This window comes from Pleurodeles waltl, chromosome 4_1 (assembly GCF_031143425.1).
Source record: "Pleurodeles waltl isolate 20211129_DDA chromosome 4_1, aPleWal1.hap1.20221129, whole genome shotgun sequence".
In the NCBI taxonomy this organism is placed as follows: Eukaryota; Metazoa; Chordata; class Amphibia; order Caudata; family Salamandridae; genus Pleurodeles; species Pleurodeles waltl.
The window spans coordinates 47,643,263-47,661,667 of NC_090442.1; the positions used below are offsets into that span (position 1 = coordinate 47,643,263).

Sequence of the window (18,405 nt, forward strand, 5' to 3'; positions counted from 1 at the left end):
TGTGACACAGTTAGGAAAGTCTGTTCAAAACAACTGAGCCACAAAACATGGTACGCTGCCACAACTCTTCTATTTACTAAACCCATGAGAGACAGTAGTCCATTGTTCAATAAATGAGGGCCTGCTTGGGCTGCTCTTCCAGGTCACAGTCCGGCACCTCACTCTTGTCACAGGACAGGCCTAGACCTACACACACACACACACACAAATACAAGATTAGCTTGACACTGGGGCAAAATAAAAAAATAAAACAGGATTTTAAGTACTTACAGTTAGGCATTTAGGGGAGGGGAACACGACAGAACACCTTGCAGAGGACATTCCAATCTCAACACAAATGCTAACTCTATGAAGCACCCTACAACTTTAGTTCTACTTACACAGAGAGAGACTCTAATATAAGTCAAGACACACTGCACAGATTTACCTGCAAGAGCCAGTAGTCAGTCTCCTCACAGGGGAGTTTATCACACACTACTATACTCAGCTGCCACCAACCGCTTCTAGTCTCAAGATCTACTCTATGGGGCAATAGTCACCTATGTCTAAAGAATTACCACCTTAGGGGGATCACTATAATCCACCAGAATCAAACATTGCTTCAGTAGCAACTACTACAGTCACTTAGAGCACTTGTCAGAGTCTGCCGTTCACCTACTAGTCTTTTACAGGTGCTGCTTAGAAGTGTGCAGAATAGGTTGGGTTTGACTCTTCATTACTAAAAAAAAAAAAAAAAAAAAAAAAAAAAAAAATCACAGATTTTCTGATAGAATGTGAGTAAATGAATCAAAACAATTTATTTTGGAACTAATGTATATGACATGAATTTGATACCTCAATAGTACACAACACCACATCAATGACTAAAATGTGTTTTAATGTTAACTAATCAGGTCATAAAACACTAGTGGGAAACAAGGAACTGTTGCATGAAAACTAAGGCCACCTGTACTAGGCTCCCGCTGAAGGCACACATTTTCTTGACAGTTTAGGGACACTATCTCATTTAACAACTCTTTCTATACTATCAGCAGCCAAATAACATGAATTCAAATATTTTTTTGTTTTATTAATTATCAAAAAACACAGGGGGTCATTCTGACCCTGGCGGTAAATACCGCCAGGGCGGAGGTTGGCGGTACTTCGCCGGGCATTCTGACCGCGGCGGTACAGCCGCGGCCAGAAGCGGAAAGCCGGCGGTGTACTGCCGACTTTCCGCTGCCCATGGGAATCCGCCATGGCGGCGCAGCTTTCTGCGCCGCCATGGGGATTCTGAAACCCCATACCGCCATCCTGTTCCTGGCGGTTCGCCCGCCAGGAACAGGATGGCGGTATGGGGTGTGGAGGGGCCCCTGGGGGCCCCTGCAGTGCCCATGCCAATGGCATGGGCACTGCAGGGGCCCCCATAAGAGGGCCCCACAAAGATTTTCACTGTCTGCTGTGCAGACAGTGAAAATCGCGACGGGTGCCACTGCACCCGTCGCACCCCTTCAACTCCGCCGGCTCAATTCTGAGCCGGCTTCCTTGTTGACGGGGCTTTCCCGCTGGGCCGGCCGGCGGTCTTCTGCCGGTCGCCCGCCGGCCCCGCGGGAAAGCCAGAATGACCGCCGCGGTCTTTCGGCGGGAACCGCTTGGCGGGCGGCGACCGCCGACCGCCGACCGCCGCGGTCAGAATCACCCCCACAGTGTTTATTATCATGCAAAATCTAAACTTTTGTGTCTACATGTTCTATCATCATAATTGGTTCTAGGTGTATCATAATATAGTGCAATCTCTTTATTCTCACTACCGATCTTGAACAATAATTAGAAAATTGGGCTCCATCAGCCATCTAACCTTTACAATACTCTGAAAAAGATGTAAATGGTGATTTTGTTCGCTTTGTGCTCTGCCTGGCGATCACACAGTGTCAGCCATGTGCAGCGTCATGAACGAAAGCAGTTAGCATTATACCTGCTTTAGTTAACCCTCAAGATTTCAGAGGCTTATTAAGAACTACACTTTTAACAGCTTTTTCTCTTGACTAGAATTTTGCCAACATGCACTGATTTTGTCCTTTCGCCAGTTAAGGTTTGGATGAATCATATACTGTAAATAAATTCATTACAAATATTTACATTTGATTAATCTAAGCACAAATCATTTAGCCAGTGGTGAGCCAGCTAGTCTCCCAGGGATCTAGCTTGATGTTTGACATCACTGTGGAAGCGCCACTATGGTGGATGCGTTCACAGATACATGTGATAATGGAAATGAGCATCACTTCTCCCACATTAAGTTGTAGGTAAATGATGTGCACTGCAAGCATTAAACCTTAGAGATACAGCTCACAATGTCCTACTTTCACGTCTTGTGTTTTTGGACACTGTTCTATTTGCTGTTATTGGTTCTTTTAACGGGGTTACCATCTCAAACTCAGATGTGTTTTTGTGTACGACCAAAACAGTACTTACTCCTGCTTTACTCTGAGGGTGTTTTGTTTAGGGTTATCTCACAAATCCCTAAAATTATCTGAAAATAGCTATGTTCATAGTGTTGTTTTTACAGGTAGTATGATCAGGTGTACATGGATGTTTTTCTTTAAAACTATTTCTCTGAAAAATATATATATATTTTTCTTTAGCCCACACTTTGCTAGTCTCCTAATGTCTTTCCTGGTATTTCGTATGCAGATAAATTAACAATACAGACACAGACAACTTTATAATTCTACAAATAACTATTGTTTTTCTTTTCTGCTATTCAGGGTCTTCTACTAGCTGTTTTTTAATATCTGGTATTTGAATGTCACACAATTATAATTTAATGATTTTCTGTAATTCCTTCATCTCACAATAATTGCACGTTTTTGCTCCAGTGTGTGTCAACAGATGGGTCAGTATTATTGTTTGTGCTTACATGACTAATAATTGACAAAAGCCCTTCCCATATTCCCTTCACTTGTATAGTTTTTCTGGTGTGTGTTCGCTAATGCGTCACTGCTGTCGAGTACTAACTAAAAGTACTTCCAAGGTCACTGCACTCAAACGGCATTTCCTCTGAGTGTGTTTGCAGATGTCTTTGTAGGGTTGATAATTGACAAACGTTCTTCACGTACTCACTGCATTTGAATGTTTTCCCCCCTGTGTGTGTTCGCTGATGCCGTTTTAGATGTCCTGACTGACTAAAGCTCTTCCCACATTCACTGCACTCGAAGGTTTTTTCCCCTGTGTGCGTTAGCTGATGTCTGTATAGGATTGATGACTGACTAAAGCTCTTCCCACACTCATCACATCTGAATGGCTTTTCCCCTGTGTGTCTTCGCCAATGATTCCTTAATGCTGACAAGTCCCTAAAACGACTTCCACACTCACTGCAACGATAAGTTTTTTTCCGAATGCGTGTTTGAGGCCGTTTCAAGCTTGATAAATCACTAAAGCTCTTCCCATCTTCATTAATCTTGAACAGGGTGTCCTCTGCATGTGTTTTCTGATGAATCCTTAATGATGAAGATTCAGTAAAACTATTTCCACATTCACTGCAATGATACAGTTTTTCCTCTGTGTGTGTTCTATGATGTGTTTTTAGGCTTGCTGATTCACGAAAGCTTTTCCCACATTCACTGCACTTGTATGGTTTTTCCCCTGTATGTGTCCTCTGATGTCTTTGTAGGTTTGAGATTTGCCTAAAGCTCTTAGCACATTCACTGCACTTGAATGGCTTTTCGCCCGTGTGTGTTAGCTGATGAATCCTGAGATTTGAGGAAGCAGTAAAACTACTTCCACATTCATTGCAATGATATGGTTTTTCCCCTGCAAGTCTTTGCTGATGTCTTTGGAGTTGTAATAACTGACTAAAGCTCTTTCCACATTCACTGCAAATGAATGGCTTTTCACCACTGTGTGTTTGCTGATGTCTTTGTAGGTGTGATAACTGATTAAAGCACTTTTCACAGTCACTGCACTTGAATGGCTTTTCCCCTGTGTGGATCCTCTGATGAATCCTTAGCTTTGAGGAGTCCCTAAAACTACTTCCACATTCAATGCAATCATACGGTTTTTCCCCTGTGTGTGTTATATGATGCCTTTTTAGGTATGCTGATTCAGAAAAGCTCTTCCCACATTCATTGCACTTGAATGGCTTTTCACCCGTGTGCATTCTCTGATGCATCCTTAAGGTTGAAGAGTTACTAAAACTACGCCCACATTCAGTGCAGTGGTATGGTTTTTCCCCTGTGTGTGTTCGCTGATGGCTTTTTAGGCCTGATAATCGAGTAAAGCACTTCGCACATTCCTTGCACTTAAATGGTTTTTCCCCTGTGTGCGTTCTCCAATGCAGCCTCAGGTTTGAGGCTTCACTAAAACCACTGCCACAATGATTGCAGTGGTATGGCTTTTCCCCAGTGTGTGTTCGCTGATGTCTTTGTAGGTCTGATAATCGAATAAAGCTCTTCACACACTCCGTGCACTTAAATGGTTTCTCTCCTGCGTCTGCTTGCTGATAGCAATTTAGTAGTGATGACAAACCAAAGCTCTCACTGCATGTGTATAAATCTTCTTTCTTGGTTAGAGTCTGTGGGTCAGGAATATATTTGTCTACATCACATGATTGTTTTTCCAGATGGGCTGACATGGTTGATAAAGGATTTTTGTTATTCTCACATTCCCTTTATTTGTGCAGTGTTTTGCACTGCTTCTTTCCGAACTAACAATAAATGATGATTAAATACTTGCTACACTCTTAATGTGTGTAAAGCTTCTTTGTGGGTGATTGCATCTCTGTATTGGGTAATGGTATTCCAGGCTGATGTGTAAAGATTCATCCTCCTTCTGGTCAGTGCAAATTGGGACAGTCCTCTGTATTTTAGATAGCAGAATTCCTCTTTCTTTTACCCATCAGTCGTCTGGCTCCACTCTGTTGTGCTTTTTTCTTGTTGTTGTGGTTTGGCTAGAAAAAGTGTACAATACACCTAGAGTACTGAATGATGTTCCGTTATCATTTTAGGACAAAAACCACATCAGACCGCCCACATGACCAAAGCTGGAGTTACACACTGGTTTACACAGGAGGCTGTTTGTTAGCTTTGTTGCCTTAATTATTTAGACATAATGTCTTCATTTTGCAGCACAAAGGTGCACAGCTTAGACTCTTACATTCATTGAATTGGCCCTGAATGCTTCTTCCAGGATCCATTAGTTAATGTGCAGATTCTTCTGTCGCAGACTGCACTGATGTTTTCCTGAATACTGGAGCTCATTAATTCTTTTTTTGCAGCTTTACAGTATATTCTTCATTAGTCATAATCAGTTCATGCATTCAAGGCTTGTTTTCTGTTAGGTGTAAAGAAATATAAAATTAATAAATGGAATGGAATGTGAATACATAATATTTAACTGGTTGTAAAAACCATCTCTCCTTTACCATCCTTCAAACATATCAAGGGATATTACACCATACACAGATGTTTAAATAACTGTGCTATTAAACACGCCACGTCTTATTTTAGAAAAAGGTATATCTTTTTTGCGTTGTTAAATATATGTTATACAAATAAAATAACAAAATAATAGTCCATTGGTTCATGCACATAGGGAAAGCAGCTCCTCCAGGACAGTTCTCAGTACTTGGGCATATGTTGATTGTACTCTGTAAGCACCCATCCTCCCCAACCCTCCACAGTCCAGACCTCAGTAACAACAGTTATACATGCATACCGCACAAGTGAATTCACAAATGAAATCCAGCACAGTGGGTCCCTCATCAAATGTCCATTCCGACTACACCAGGTACTATCAGACTGAGAGTCATCCATCATTCTTGTCATAATGTCTGCCCAATCGCTGAGGTCCTCCTCCACTCAGACATCAGTCCTAATTGCTTCCGAGTCGGAGCTCCTCTGTCAAAGCACATTCCAGGACATATGCGGTCTATTTCTGTATACTGGGTCCCCTCCCTGACATCCAGTCTATTGCTCTCAGCATTACGTAAGGGGTAGGCCTAGGCTCGCAAATTTATGTTGAATCGAACCATATTTGGGTTTAGGGACTACACTCAAAAAACAATGTTAAACTGACTGTTGAATTTTGGACCCAGGTTACCCATTTGAGCAGGGCCACTAATTCCTCCCAATAATCAACCACCACGCCACATGTGCTTGTCCTGTATTATAACTGGTTTCATATAGCGCTTACTACTCCTGAAAAAGCGTTGAATCACTTTACAGCACATAGCAATTATTCCAGAACCCAAGGTTAGAGGTTGAGATTAATAATGTGTTGCATGCATTATCACTTTTGTGTTGATATCAGACAGGTGTAGTCACTAGTGGGGGCTAAGTGGTTCAGGTGATTGGTTCGTGAGATAGACAGGTTGGTGAACATCAGGTAATGCTACATTACCGGGATAGGGTTTTAAAGAGGAGAGGTTGTTATCTATGAAATGAGGTATCAGCCAATTGCAGAATTTTCAATAAGAAGGATTGAGTCGGGTAGGCATGAGACTGAGAGGAGACTATTCTCAGAAACAGAAGGTATTCAGAGAATAGAAGGTAAGAAGAGGGCATTCTGAAGAAAGAAGGAGGAATCAAGCGGGTGTAAGTCAAGGCCGATTTTCCATGCAGGATATAGGAGTATAGTGGGGTAAGGTTTCTGAGTTAGTAAGCAATCAGAAAATTTAAACTGTAAAAAAGAAACAAACAATGTTATACATAATGCACCATATCTGGGGCAGGCAGTTTAGGTTTTACACATAATTTAAACACCTAGCCTGTTGTGTCCTAAACCTAGGACAGTGCTTATTTTAAACTTATTCTGGAGTATCTCAATCTTGGTATAGGGTATGTACACTGCACAAGGGGGGAAAGTGGGGGGAGAGGTGCAGAAAAAGGAACAGTCTCATTTAAAGGTCTTCCCTCACAATTTTACAGATTGAAAAACCATCTATCACTCATTAAAAAGCAATTATTTGACACCGACTGACAGTTTATTGTCAATGCGCAAATCAAATGTACCACCTGTATTGTCATCTAATCCTGTTCAAGTATATAGTGTACGTTTGTGTATGTGACTGTTTGTGTATGTGACTATTGTAGCATATGCATTATATGTATAAGCGTCCTGGGCCTGTAACTATGCACCACTTAGGGGTGGACATTGTTTTCAGAGACAGTGGAAATGTATCAGGATGCACACGGACGGAGACATAAGATAGTAAAGTGAAGACAAAGGAGACAATGCTTCTATATAATTTCGTTTTTTTTTCCATTCCTGTAGCACCAACACTTGGTAGATGGTTTGTTGAATAAGTATTGGAGTTCCAGGTGATGGGTCAAATTACCTGCTTCAGAAGCGCTGCAGAGCTGCTGAAAGGTGAGCATTTCTCTTAAGCAGCATGGTTCTAGTGCTGATAAGTAATGGCTCTTTGAAAAAACAAAACTGAATACTTTAAGAAGAACTCCAACAATGTCACAAAAGCTCTCTGCATGCTTGCGCTCAACTCAGAATCATGGGAAATTAAATAACTGTGTTAGAAATGGGGTCTCTAATTGGCAATGGCTTGCACCGTGTCCAAGTAGGGACGCTCCCTTTAGTCAGGGTAAGGGAGCCACACGGCTAAGATAACCCCTGCTCACCCCCTTGGTAGCTTGGCTCAAGCAGTTAGGCTTATCTCAGAAGCAATGTGTACTGTATTTGTGAACACACACGCAGTAACACAGTGAAACACTACAATAGCTAATATTTATCTCAGTAATACAAGACCAAAATGAATAAATCCAACACACACAAGTCAAAATATCTCTTTGTAAATGTTTAAGCAAGTCTTAATCCATGGGAATCAATGGATGTATCTCTTTAGCACAAAGTACCTAGGATACACCAAAAACAAAGATGATGCAGGCCACAGGAGCGCAATGTGCCAGTTCCTTACTGGCAGGGGAGGTGATGCATAGATTCTTTCCTCACAGGAAAGGCAATGTGTTGATTTCCGGACACAGAGCCTCGGTTCCTAACTCCGGTTGTTGATGAGAAATTGATGCCCTGGAGACGAAGCATGGGAAATCCAGATGTGCTGCATTGATGGGGCCGTGGTTAAACAGGCGCTGCGTCGATTTTTCAGTTGTGGCGTGTTGGTGCATGGATTTTCTCCTTCAGGTCACCAGCTCACATTCCTAAGGGCCCAGGGACTGAAATTGGCACCACTTGACAAGTCAGGACTCTCAGAAAAAGAGCACAGGCACTGGTAAATTAAGTCTTTGATTTTTCTAAGACTCCTTAACAAGAGGCAAGCTCAGTTCAAGCCCTTGGAGAACCTTGGAATGCAGGATGTAGAAAGCACAGTCCAGTCCTTTCACTCCCAGGACAGAAGCAGCAAGCAGCAGGCCAGCACAACAAAGCAACAGGCATAGTGGTAGCCAGTCTTACAGCATTCAGCTCTTCTTCCTGGCGGAATGTTCTCAGTCCAGGAGTGTTCTAACTTTGTGGTGTGAGAGGTCCAGTACTTATACCCATTTCTGTCTTTGAAGTAGGCATACTTCAAAGAGAAGTCTTTGTAGTGCACAAGACCCTGCCTTTTCCTGACCTGGCCCCAGACACACTCCAGGGGTTTGGAGACTGCTTGTATGAGGACAAGACAGGCAAGTGTCAGCTCCTCCCATCACTCTTGCTCAGGAAGACCTAACAGCCTGGTGAAGGGCCACCAGGATATGCAAGGCACACCTCTGCTCTCTTTGTGTGACTGTCTGGAGTGAATACACAAACAGCCCATGGCATTTTCAAACTTACAATTCAAAAACCAACTTCACCAAACAATGTATTTTAAAATTGTGAGTTCAGAGACCTTAAACTCCAGATATCTATCTGCTCCCAATGGGAAATTACACTTAAAAGATATTTCAAGTCAATCCCCATGTTACCCTAGAGGAGAGATAGGCCTTGCAATACACTGCACCCTACCCAACGGGACTGCCTTGGGCCTATTTTAGGGTTGACTTGCATGTAGTAAAAGGGAAAGTATGGGTCTGGCAAGTGGGTGCACTTGCCAGGTCGACATGGTTGTGTAAAACTGCACAAGCACAAGCACTTCAATTGCAGACCTGAGACATGTTTGCAGGGCTACTCATATGGGTGGTACAATCAGTGCTGCAGGCCCACTAGTAGCATTTGATTTTACCGGCCCTGGGCACACCTGGTACTCTATACTAGGGACTTACTAGTAAGTAAAATATGCCAATCATGGATAAACCAATTACCAATACATTTTAGACAGACAGGCATATGCACTTACTTTACCACTGGTTAGCAGTCCTACAGCCAACCAAAACAAGTCAGAAAAAAATAGGAGGAAGAAGGCAAAAAGTTTGGGGATAACTCTGCAAAAAGGGCAAGGTCCAACAACTTGAAAACCAAATAACTGATTTCCCACTCTGTCTTCAAAGTTGTTCTGCAATATCCTGAAGATTCCTGGCACCTCAGGGTGCTCAACTCAACTTTTTCAAGCTGCAGGATAGGTATATTGACAATTATCAAAATGCAAATTAACAAAGAAAAGGTAAGCTTTGCGTTGTGACATGGTGGCCTCCCCACTTTCAAGTCCCAAATCCCATATTGCCCTGGCCGTTTTGTTCTTGCCCGAGAGAAAGCGAATAGGATTTTAGTGCTGCCCAGAACTTCAACAGTCGATCAACGGCTGGGAACAAAGTGAGCCGCAGTGGGGGGACATGCTGAAACAAGGCTGCCACTTCAGGTCCACAAAAGAAAAATAATTCAGACAACTCAGCTGTTTGCTTAGCTGAAGAAGAGAAAAGGTTGCAGACTTTTAGAATAAAGGATTCTACATCCATAGAAAGTCCATTCATGGCTTATTCAGCACACTTGTAGGATGTGGGCGGGACAGTTTGCAGGCAGAATGTCTTCATTTTCTCCCTTCAAAAGCTGAAATACAAAGTGATGTTACCCATAGTTGACATTTGTGTTGTCTATACAGTATGCAGCGACATACTCCAATTTCAACCCATGCGCTTTTAATTTGGTTGTTATCTGCTGTGCAATTGCATCAGCAGTCTCAGCTGCATCATTATAGAAATCCAGCAGAGGGCAGGTCATACTGGGAGTGAAATTAAAGTGCTGCAACAAACGTTGATATAGTTTAATGTCTCCTTTGTTTGAGGCATCACTGCAAACTGAGAAATATCCCTCTTGTAGGTCGTCTTATGCTTGCTGCAACGATAGAGGTGCAAGCACATTTTTTTAGATGCTTGATGCTTTTGTGCAGCCACAGAAGGTTTTCATCGCAATGGAGGAGCCTGGATAGCTTGAAGCCACAATCCAGGGAGTGGTAGGAGATGTGGTGTTTGACAGTATGGTACACCTGGATCACCTCTGCAGCTGCGACCTAAAGTACAAAAAAACAGTAAAATACAAAGTTTTAAGCAGCATGCAGGGAAAGTCTCCACTGGTGAAGATATTAGTTAACACGGTGGAGCTTAAGAGCTGCAAATTTAAATGAGTGTCAGCTGCCAACTCAAAAGCGTTTATAATAAGCTCTTGATATGAACAGAGTGAGAAAAGAATGTAAAAAGCAACCAGGCTTGGTAAACACTGCTTCACATTTAAAGAGATTAATGGCAAAAAGCAAGATGGCTGGCATAATCAATGGAGTAGCCTTAAACAGAGTGACGATGCAAGAGTGTATATGAATTACATGCAACTTACGTTACATCATGATAAACTGAGCAATGACTTACTTTGGCAACTTACGGCTGAAAGCTTGGTTGCAGGTATGCTGAAACTGTTGCCATCTTCACCCTGCCTGAGGCATTTTTCTTATGTTGTGATTGTGACTCATGCATTTTGATATCCCGCTCTCCGTCATGGGCAATGGAACAATCTTTACTACAGATGCTGCACTTTGCTTGAACGCATCTTCTGAAAACTTTTGATATGGGGGGGTGCGAGTTCCCCTTCTGGTCTGTACTTTACAAAGCGTATTTTGTGGGGTTCTTTTGGTTGGCTCTGGCAAGGAGAATGCCTGGGAGGCAGATGTGGCATCCAATTGTCTCAAAATCCAATGTGAAAGTTGCCTCTACAGCACCTTCACTGACTCATAATCAGACATTGTGTTTTTCCCGAGAGTACTCTTTGAAAATACCCAAACGTGAGATGTAGATGGATGGTGTATTCATTGTATAAATAAAACATATCAGGTGATTACCTTCCTCCTCTCTCACAGGACTGGCCCACCTACCACTGCCCCCTCGCGTTCTTACATTATGCCCAGAGTGGAATAGAAGGACTCCCATGTAGGCCTATATGTCTTAAAGGTCTGGCAGTGCTTGGAAGAGATTGTCATATGCTGAACTGGATACGTGATTCTTTCCCGATCATACTGATATAGGAGTCTCTAAACACTTCCAATTGCAGCACCAAAGCAGTGGGAAAAACAATTCTATAGTCCAACTTAGTGGGTGTACATCATCGTGGTAATGGTGGTGAGGGTGTGATGTAGGGTTTGGGTGCCTGAGGGGGAGAGGTGGTAGTGGCTAACAGTAGGTTGTCATTGTTTTTGATTCTACATGAAGTGTTTCCATGCTCTGTGTGATGACCACGGAGGTGTGGATATTATGTTAGGAGTTTTAGCGACTTACAAGGTGGTGAAGAGAGGTGAGAGACAAACATGCTCTTCACGTTTTTTCAGTATGATGCCATCCTATGTCTGAGTGTCACTGTGAGATGTAAAGAAGCGCTCACAGAATACAGCTAATTGAGACCTGTAGTCGCAGATTAGACTGCAGTCCTCCGATTGGGCAGCTTTATGTGCCAGATAGCTTCAGACAGTCCATGTCTGTTCAGTTGGTGATAACTGGTTTAAAGGGCAAAGTTATTGAAAAGACCCATAGTGGATAGGTCTTGTGTGAGGGTAAGGGCATTAAGCATAAGCACTGCCAATAAAGCCTTCCCTTTATAAGCATTATACTCAAGTTGTCCAATATCAGACAGGAGCCCCGTTTTTTAGTTTACCATTATGGTTTTGCTATTTCTGTTTTTGGGACTTTGAGCATCCAAATGCAATGGATGAATGTGATGGGAATGAACTGTTCCCATTTCAACAACATGATGTCTCTGCAAGGATGTAGTGAAGAATTTCTTGTGCAACTGAGGGACATAATAGATATGTCTGCTTTTTCATACTGTTGGTGTTCAAAGCAGGAATAGGCCACAGTACTGCTTAGCTTAGTTTTTATGTTTCCCCAATAAAATCTCTTGCTAGTATGAGGATTCTGTTAATGACAGCAGAGCAATTCAAGGCATAGGGGCCTTTGGGAAGGGAGCTGGGCCTTTGTTTTTTCAAGGAAGGTTATGGTGTGCGGTGGCTTTGAGAGACAGATTACTGGCAGTGAATTCCTGATGATATGAGAGGCAACAGTGAAGTCATTTGTGTGGCTGGAATACCTTCTGCTGCTGATTTGGCAGGTGCTCTGCTTATAGGGGATTGACTTTACCTCTGGGTGACATTTTTACTACTGGTAGATGATATTTTTCTGATTGGTACAATGATTATGTTTTTTGTAGGTGTCACCAAAGTATCACATATAGTGTAGCAAATGTTACATATTAGAACACTGCACAGGTTAAAAAAAAATAATATTCTCAGCCGTTAGCCCAGGGGACATGACTAAACAGCCTACAGCAGCGTCTAAACACATTAAACAATTTAATATTCTCAGACGTTTTTTCTTAGAATCCATAAAACCTCTGTTTCTAAAGCATGACTCTTGAAAAACTAGAATTTAAATTTCAGTGTTACTGGTAACTGAATCTAAGCGATGTTTCTCCATATTGTGTAAAGATGCTTACTGTGCTGAGATATGCTTTTGAGTGGAGTCTGCCCAGTAGAGCACTATAGCTCATACTAACACAATGCTGAAACCTTGTCATACTCCTTAAGCGAGACACAATAATTACCTTAACTCATGCATACTAGCCAAGTCCTGCCATTCAGATTGCCTGGATTAAAGTAAAAGGTGGTAAACTCAAGACTCCACATGCCGTTCTCCTAGGTACCCCAGCTTACCGTGGTCCCGGTGCTGCCCTAAACTTTGCAGTCTTATTCCCAGGGATAAGAGTCCTATGACAGGGCGCCACCGACGTTTGCTTAGGCACAAATTTAACAGCTCTCCTGAGTACCTCTCTCTCTCTCTCTCTCTCTCGCGTGCCAAAGGTACCCTAATTACCTTTATACAGAGACGTCCATAGAGTTAGGGAAAATTCCCCCTCTAAATAGATAGTACCTAGCTTAGCTTGTCGGTTGTTCAAGCCTGAAACTTGGGAAAATCCTCCTCAACTAAATAGGTAGTACCTATCTTAGCTCGTCGGTTGTTCAAGCTTGAACCTTAAAAGGATACCCCAAATTGGTGTTTTCTTTTTATCTCTGAATTTATCCTTTTAAAATATGGCAGATACACAACGGGTAGTAATTCCAGTGCATGAGACTTACTCTCACACAACATTTATTAACGCATGGGCTCACTAATAAGGGTGGGGATGTTACATTTGTGGTAAAGACACATGAAGCATACAAAACAGAAATATTTTATTGATGGGTCACTGTTCGGGCAGAAGATGCAGATACTCACCACTTTCATAATTATACTATACCAAACACACCTACACAATACAGAGTTTCTGCATATTTAGAGATACCGTTCTCTTATGAAGAACACCAGAACTGGTTTCAAGGCACCCTTCCACATATTTTTCAAAATTTTAGATTAGGTTCCCTGAGCAATGACGGAGCTATATGGCCAGAATTGGCCACTTATACACCACATCTTAATGCACAAACTATGCCAGTAGCGGATCCTCCATTTATATAAAAATCTAGTAGAAATATATATATATATATATATATATATATATATATATATGTGTATATATATATATATATATATATATAGACGCGTAATACAATTCTTAAAGCGGACCTTAAATACCACCCCAGCAAGGCTGCTCAAGCCATAGCTCAATTGGCTACACCCAGGATAAAACCGGCGACTACGCATTCAATAATGGGTAAGGTTTCCTATGATAAAATTCTGTTCTGGGTAGAACAAAAAACAAAGGCGCTGGAAGCAGTGTTTCCCCCTACGGGACCCCAAGATAAACATAGAATTCTCACAATGTGTTTGCTGCTTGGGAGGTTCCCTCTATAGATGACTGTACCAGTTGGAGTACAGTTTGTGCTGCAATTTACACTGACACACATGGTACTCAGACACTTGCGAATCTTCAGGAAGTTTTAAAACAAATACAAGATGATATGGGACGGTCCCTGCCCTCGATTTTGGGATGAAATTAATTAGCCATTTGGCCACAGTCTTCTCAATCAAACAAAACAATATTAAAGGGGAAGCAGTAGCATTGGCAGTATGCCAGCGGCTCCAGGACGTTCCACAACAAGATCAGGAACGTGAGCTGCCAAAGATTATCACTGAGACTAAAACTAGTACAGGGCGGGGCAGTCTGGGAGCCAGACCAGGTACGCCACAATTACAAGGTAAATCCAGTAAGGATAATACCAAGCAAGTACAAGAGGGTTCTAAGAAACACTGATAAACCAAAAAATAATAAAGATAAAGTGAAGCAAAGAGAAGAATCTCTGCAGTTGGAAACCTCTAAAAAGCACTATAATCTTAGAAATGTTGACACTTTAAAAACTCCGGACAGATATCAGTATACTGATACAGGCCCTTCTTGTTCCTTCCAGAACTCACCTGGCAAATGGAGGGAGAGACGAGGGCAGTCAGAGCACCAAAACAAGTATGTGAAACTGAAAAAAGGAGTCACAATGTTCTTCAGGGAACACAATTAAAAAGGGAACAAAAAACGTCCATAGCAAAAACCCCAGTTTAGAAATAAAAAGGTTGCAGCAATTTTGGCTAAATATGCCACACATACTAAAAACATTACTGAATAACAGGACGTGGGCAGTGACTCTGCTAGACAGCAAGGTATAGGTCACAATCGTTTGTCAGAATCTTTGAGAGCTTGTGAATGTGACAGCAACTAACGACTACCTTGAAGTTGAAACAGCAGACAGGCATGTCTCCCCCCCTGACAGGATTTATAAACTAAAATTACAAATTGAGGGAGACATTGAGCGCACCATTAAAAGTGATCTTCTGGGAAAGATTAACACAAAATTATGATATTCTATTGGCGGAAAAAGATGGGCCACTAGAATTTGTCCATATGCTCCCACAAATGGAAGATGTCATTTTACCTTCTTTTTCAGTACCTGCTCCGGATAGAGTAAAAGAAGCTTTTGCTACAGATTACGCTTTGACGCTGTCTTCAGCACTGTACCACGACCATGTGGGTTGGGACAGGGATTCCCCTTACCATGTCATACCAATATGGTCCAATCCACAGGTACAACCTCAATATCCCATAAAACATTAGGTTAAAGCACCAGTGAGATAAATTCTCTCACAACTTGTGTACCAGGGAGTAACTGAACCCTGTGTATCTCCTATGAACAACCCTTTGACTCCTGTAGCTAAGCTGGAACATGCATATAAAATAGTCCTAGATTACAGACATTTGAACAGTCACATACACACATTTGCTATACAAAACACACACAGTACAGCACTCATGAAAAACACTGTGGGCAAAAAATACCAAAAAAATGGTTAGTTCCAATGGTTTCTTCTGCCAAAATCTAGCATCTGAAAGCCGGCATCTAAGCGCATTTTCTGTGTTGGGCTCCACACCGATTCTGTCATCTTCCTCAAGGGTATATGAAAAGTCCAGGATCGTTCTCAGCCTATGTGCCATCAATATTGCATGATATTGACTCTGAGGTATTGCCCTATTTACATGACATTTATCTGACAGAGGATGATCTCAACACACACATAGCCAGGATAGACTGCATTGTTTTTGGATCTGCCACATGTGGCTACAAATTCAATTTCAAGAAAACAAAAATTGCTTTTCCTCAGTGTCTTATTTTTAGAATTCAAACTATCAAATGAAGAAAAGAGCCTGGCACCACAATTCTTAGACAAATGTCCACCACCAAATAACATCAAGAAACTGCAATCATTGATAGGTTTCTTTAACTTTGGCAAAACATACATTCCAGACTACGCACAATGAATAAAAGCTCTTTATGAATTAATACAAATTAATATTTCAAGCAAACACTGTACACCACAACATACCCAGATTCTCAGATCATTATAGACTGACATGCTGGAAGCACAACATTTACACACACAAGAAAACAAAACAAATTTGGTAATCCATTTCATTACGGGTGCCATCAGATTCACATATGTCACATTCAATAACAATGACACTGTACCCATATCGTACAAATCACACCTACACTCTAATGTAGAATGGTGTTTTGCACCAACAGAAAAAATACTGAGTGCTGTTCAGATGGCGGTTGTAAGGGAAAGACCACTAGCCCAAGGGAAACACATTATTGTTGTTACCCCCAATACCAGCCATTAAGGCAGTCAGAAAAAAACAAGCATACCAAACGCAAAAGTAGGACATCCATGTTTGATACAATGGGCTACCTCCTTGACTGCCACTGATGTCGATTATGTTTTCGATCGAAAATTACAGTCCCAAGAATTCCTCCAGTATGAACTTGAATTTCCCTATGTCTACCAACATTCTGCCTTTTCATCAAAACAGAATCATCATTTACACTGACTGTTCCGTTCAAACAGCTGTAGGTACCAAACATCAATATTCTGTGGCTTCTGCAGCCGTTTGTGAAAGGATAGGGGATTGTAACTTCGACTCTCAACAAACCTGCACGTAGACGTTAGGGGACTGCACAGCATAACATGTAGAGCTCAAATCTTTGATCTTGGTACTGGAACCGTCAACACTGATGGAGTGTGATTCATAGTATTGTGTCCAGTCCTTCAATGGATACTTACACTACTAGCACCTTAATGGGTTCAGAGAGTCAAAGGGAAACCTCATAAAACACAACTTTTTGTAAGGGAAAGTGGCAGATCTTAAAGACAAACTGCCACAGGCTCATATAGTACATACATCCAGTCACCAATGTTGTGGAATACATGTAGTAGGAAACTCGTTCGCGGATGAAGCTGTCAAATCTGAGGTTGCTACGGCACTTGTTGATGTGATAACTCATTCCGATACCAGGGTGGATGATGAAACATTGGCTGCCGTGAGTCCCTTAGCTGATGGCAAGCCCTTACCAAAAGAGTACTATGGAAATATTCCTGCAACCTCAGTGCCCAGAATATTGCCTTTGCTACAATACCAGGGGTGGGTGATCCCCAACCAAGACCACATACTAGGTCTGATTAAAGCAGCTTTCGAGGGATTTGCTTTTGCCCATGATGGTATGGCGCCTACTATCTCACTATTACAGAAACATTATTGATGACCTGGTCTGTACAAACAGACCAAGCAGTACGTCCTTAGATGCGACATTTTCCATCAAAATAAAGGGTCCACCATCAAATGTCCTTCGAAGACACTCTCTTAATTTCCAACAAACCTTTGTAGTGTGTGTACCTGAACCACTGTGGTCCGCCCCAACCAGATGGTGCATAAAAATATATTTTACTTGCTGTAGATTCTTGCTCCAGATTTCTATGGGTGTGGCCACAAGGATTGGCTGACGCTCTTATTGTTTTTGAAGATTTCCCAGTCTTTATTGGACATACGCAATTGTAGCATTCCACTCAGACCGGGGCCCTGCCTTTGTCTCCACGGCATTCAGAGACACCATGGCAATGATGGGTGTTGTAATGCATTACTCCTCTATCATCCCAAGGGAAATTCGGTAGTGGAGCACAAGAACCGAGATTTAAAGCAATCCTTAACAGCTAGCATACTAGGTTGTAGTTGGCTCCAGCACATGTACAGAGTCCAGAGAGCATTAAACAACCAGCCTAGAAGGTCTTTGGAAGGACAAGCCCCCATGAAGTCCTGTTTGGGATCCTCATGTACATCCCAGATCTTAATGGCCCTGGAGTGGCGGGGGCAGAAACTACTTTTTACATAAATAACGTGTCACTGTTTTACAGGAAATACAACAATTCTGTGATGAAAATTCACCAGCACATGCCTTGGGAATGAGAGATTTGCCACCATCCAGAGGCTGGATTCCTAAGGTTGAGGATCTAGTTCAAGAAAAGATACCTGTGAAGTAGCTTGGCCCATCTTACCGAGCACTGGTTCCATTTCTAGGAATACAAGGTACCAGGACTGTCAGCCTACCACCGCAGCCTGATTCTAAAGACAACCGCGTTGTCTCCAATGACAATATCAAATCACATCATATTGCTGATCCTGCACAGTAGACAGCAAGGCTTCCTGGATAGTTCCCTTACCCCTCTCTCTACCATTCAGGATATACCTCTTTAA

The 18,405-nt window shown here is 42.0% G+C and overlaps 1 protein-coding gene across 1 annotated transcript in view; it reads right to left on the bottom strand.

Moving 5' to 3' along the window:
- Positions 1-18,405, bottom strand: part of LOC138287361 (zinc finger protein 850-like) — a 153,206-nt gene that overhangs the window by 117,040 nt on the left and 17,761 nt on the right. Inside the window, exon 2 of the mRNA XM_069227733.1 lies at positions 3,583-5,310. Coding sequence (XP_069083834.1) covers positions 3,583-4,612 — 1,030 coding nt within the window. The 5' untranslated portion in view covers positions 4,613-5,310. The remainder of the gene's footprint in view (positions 1-3,582; positions 5,311-18,405) is intronic.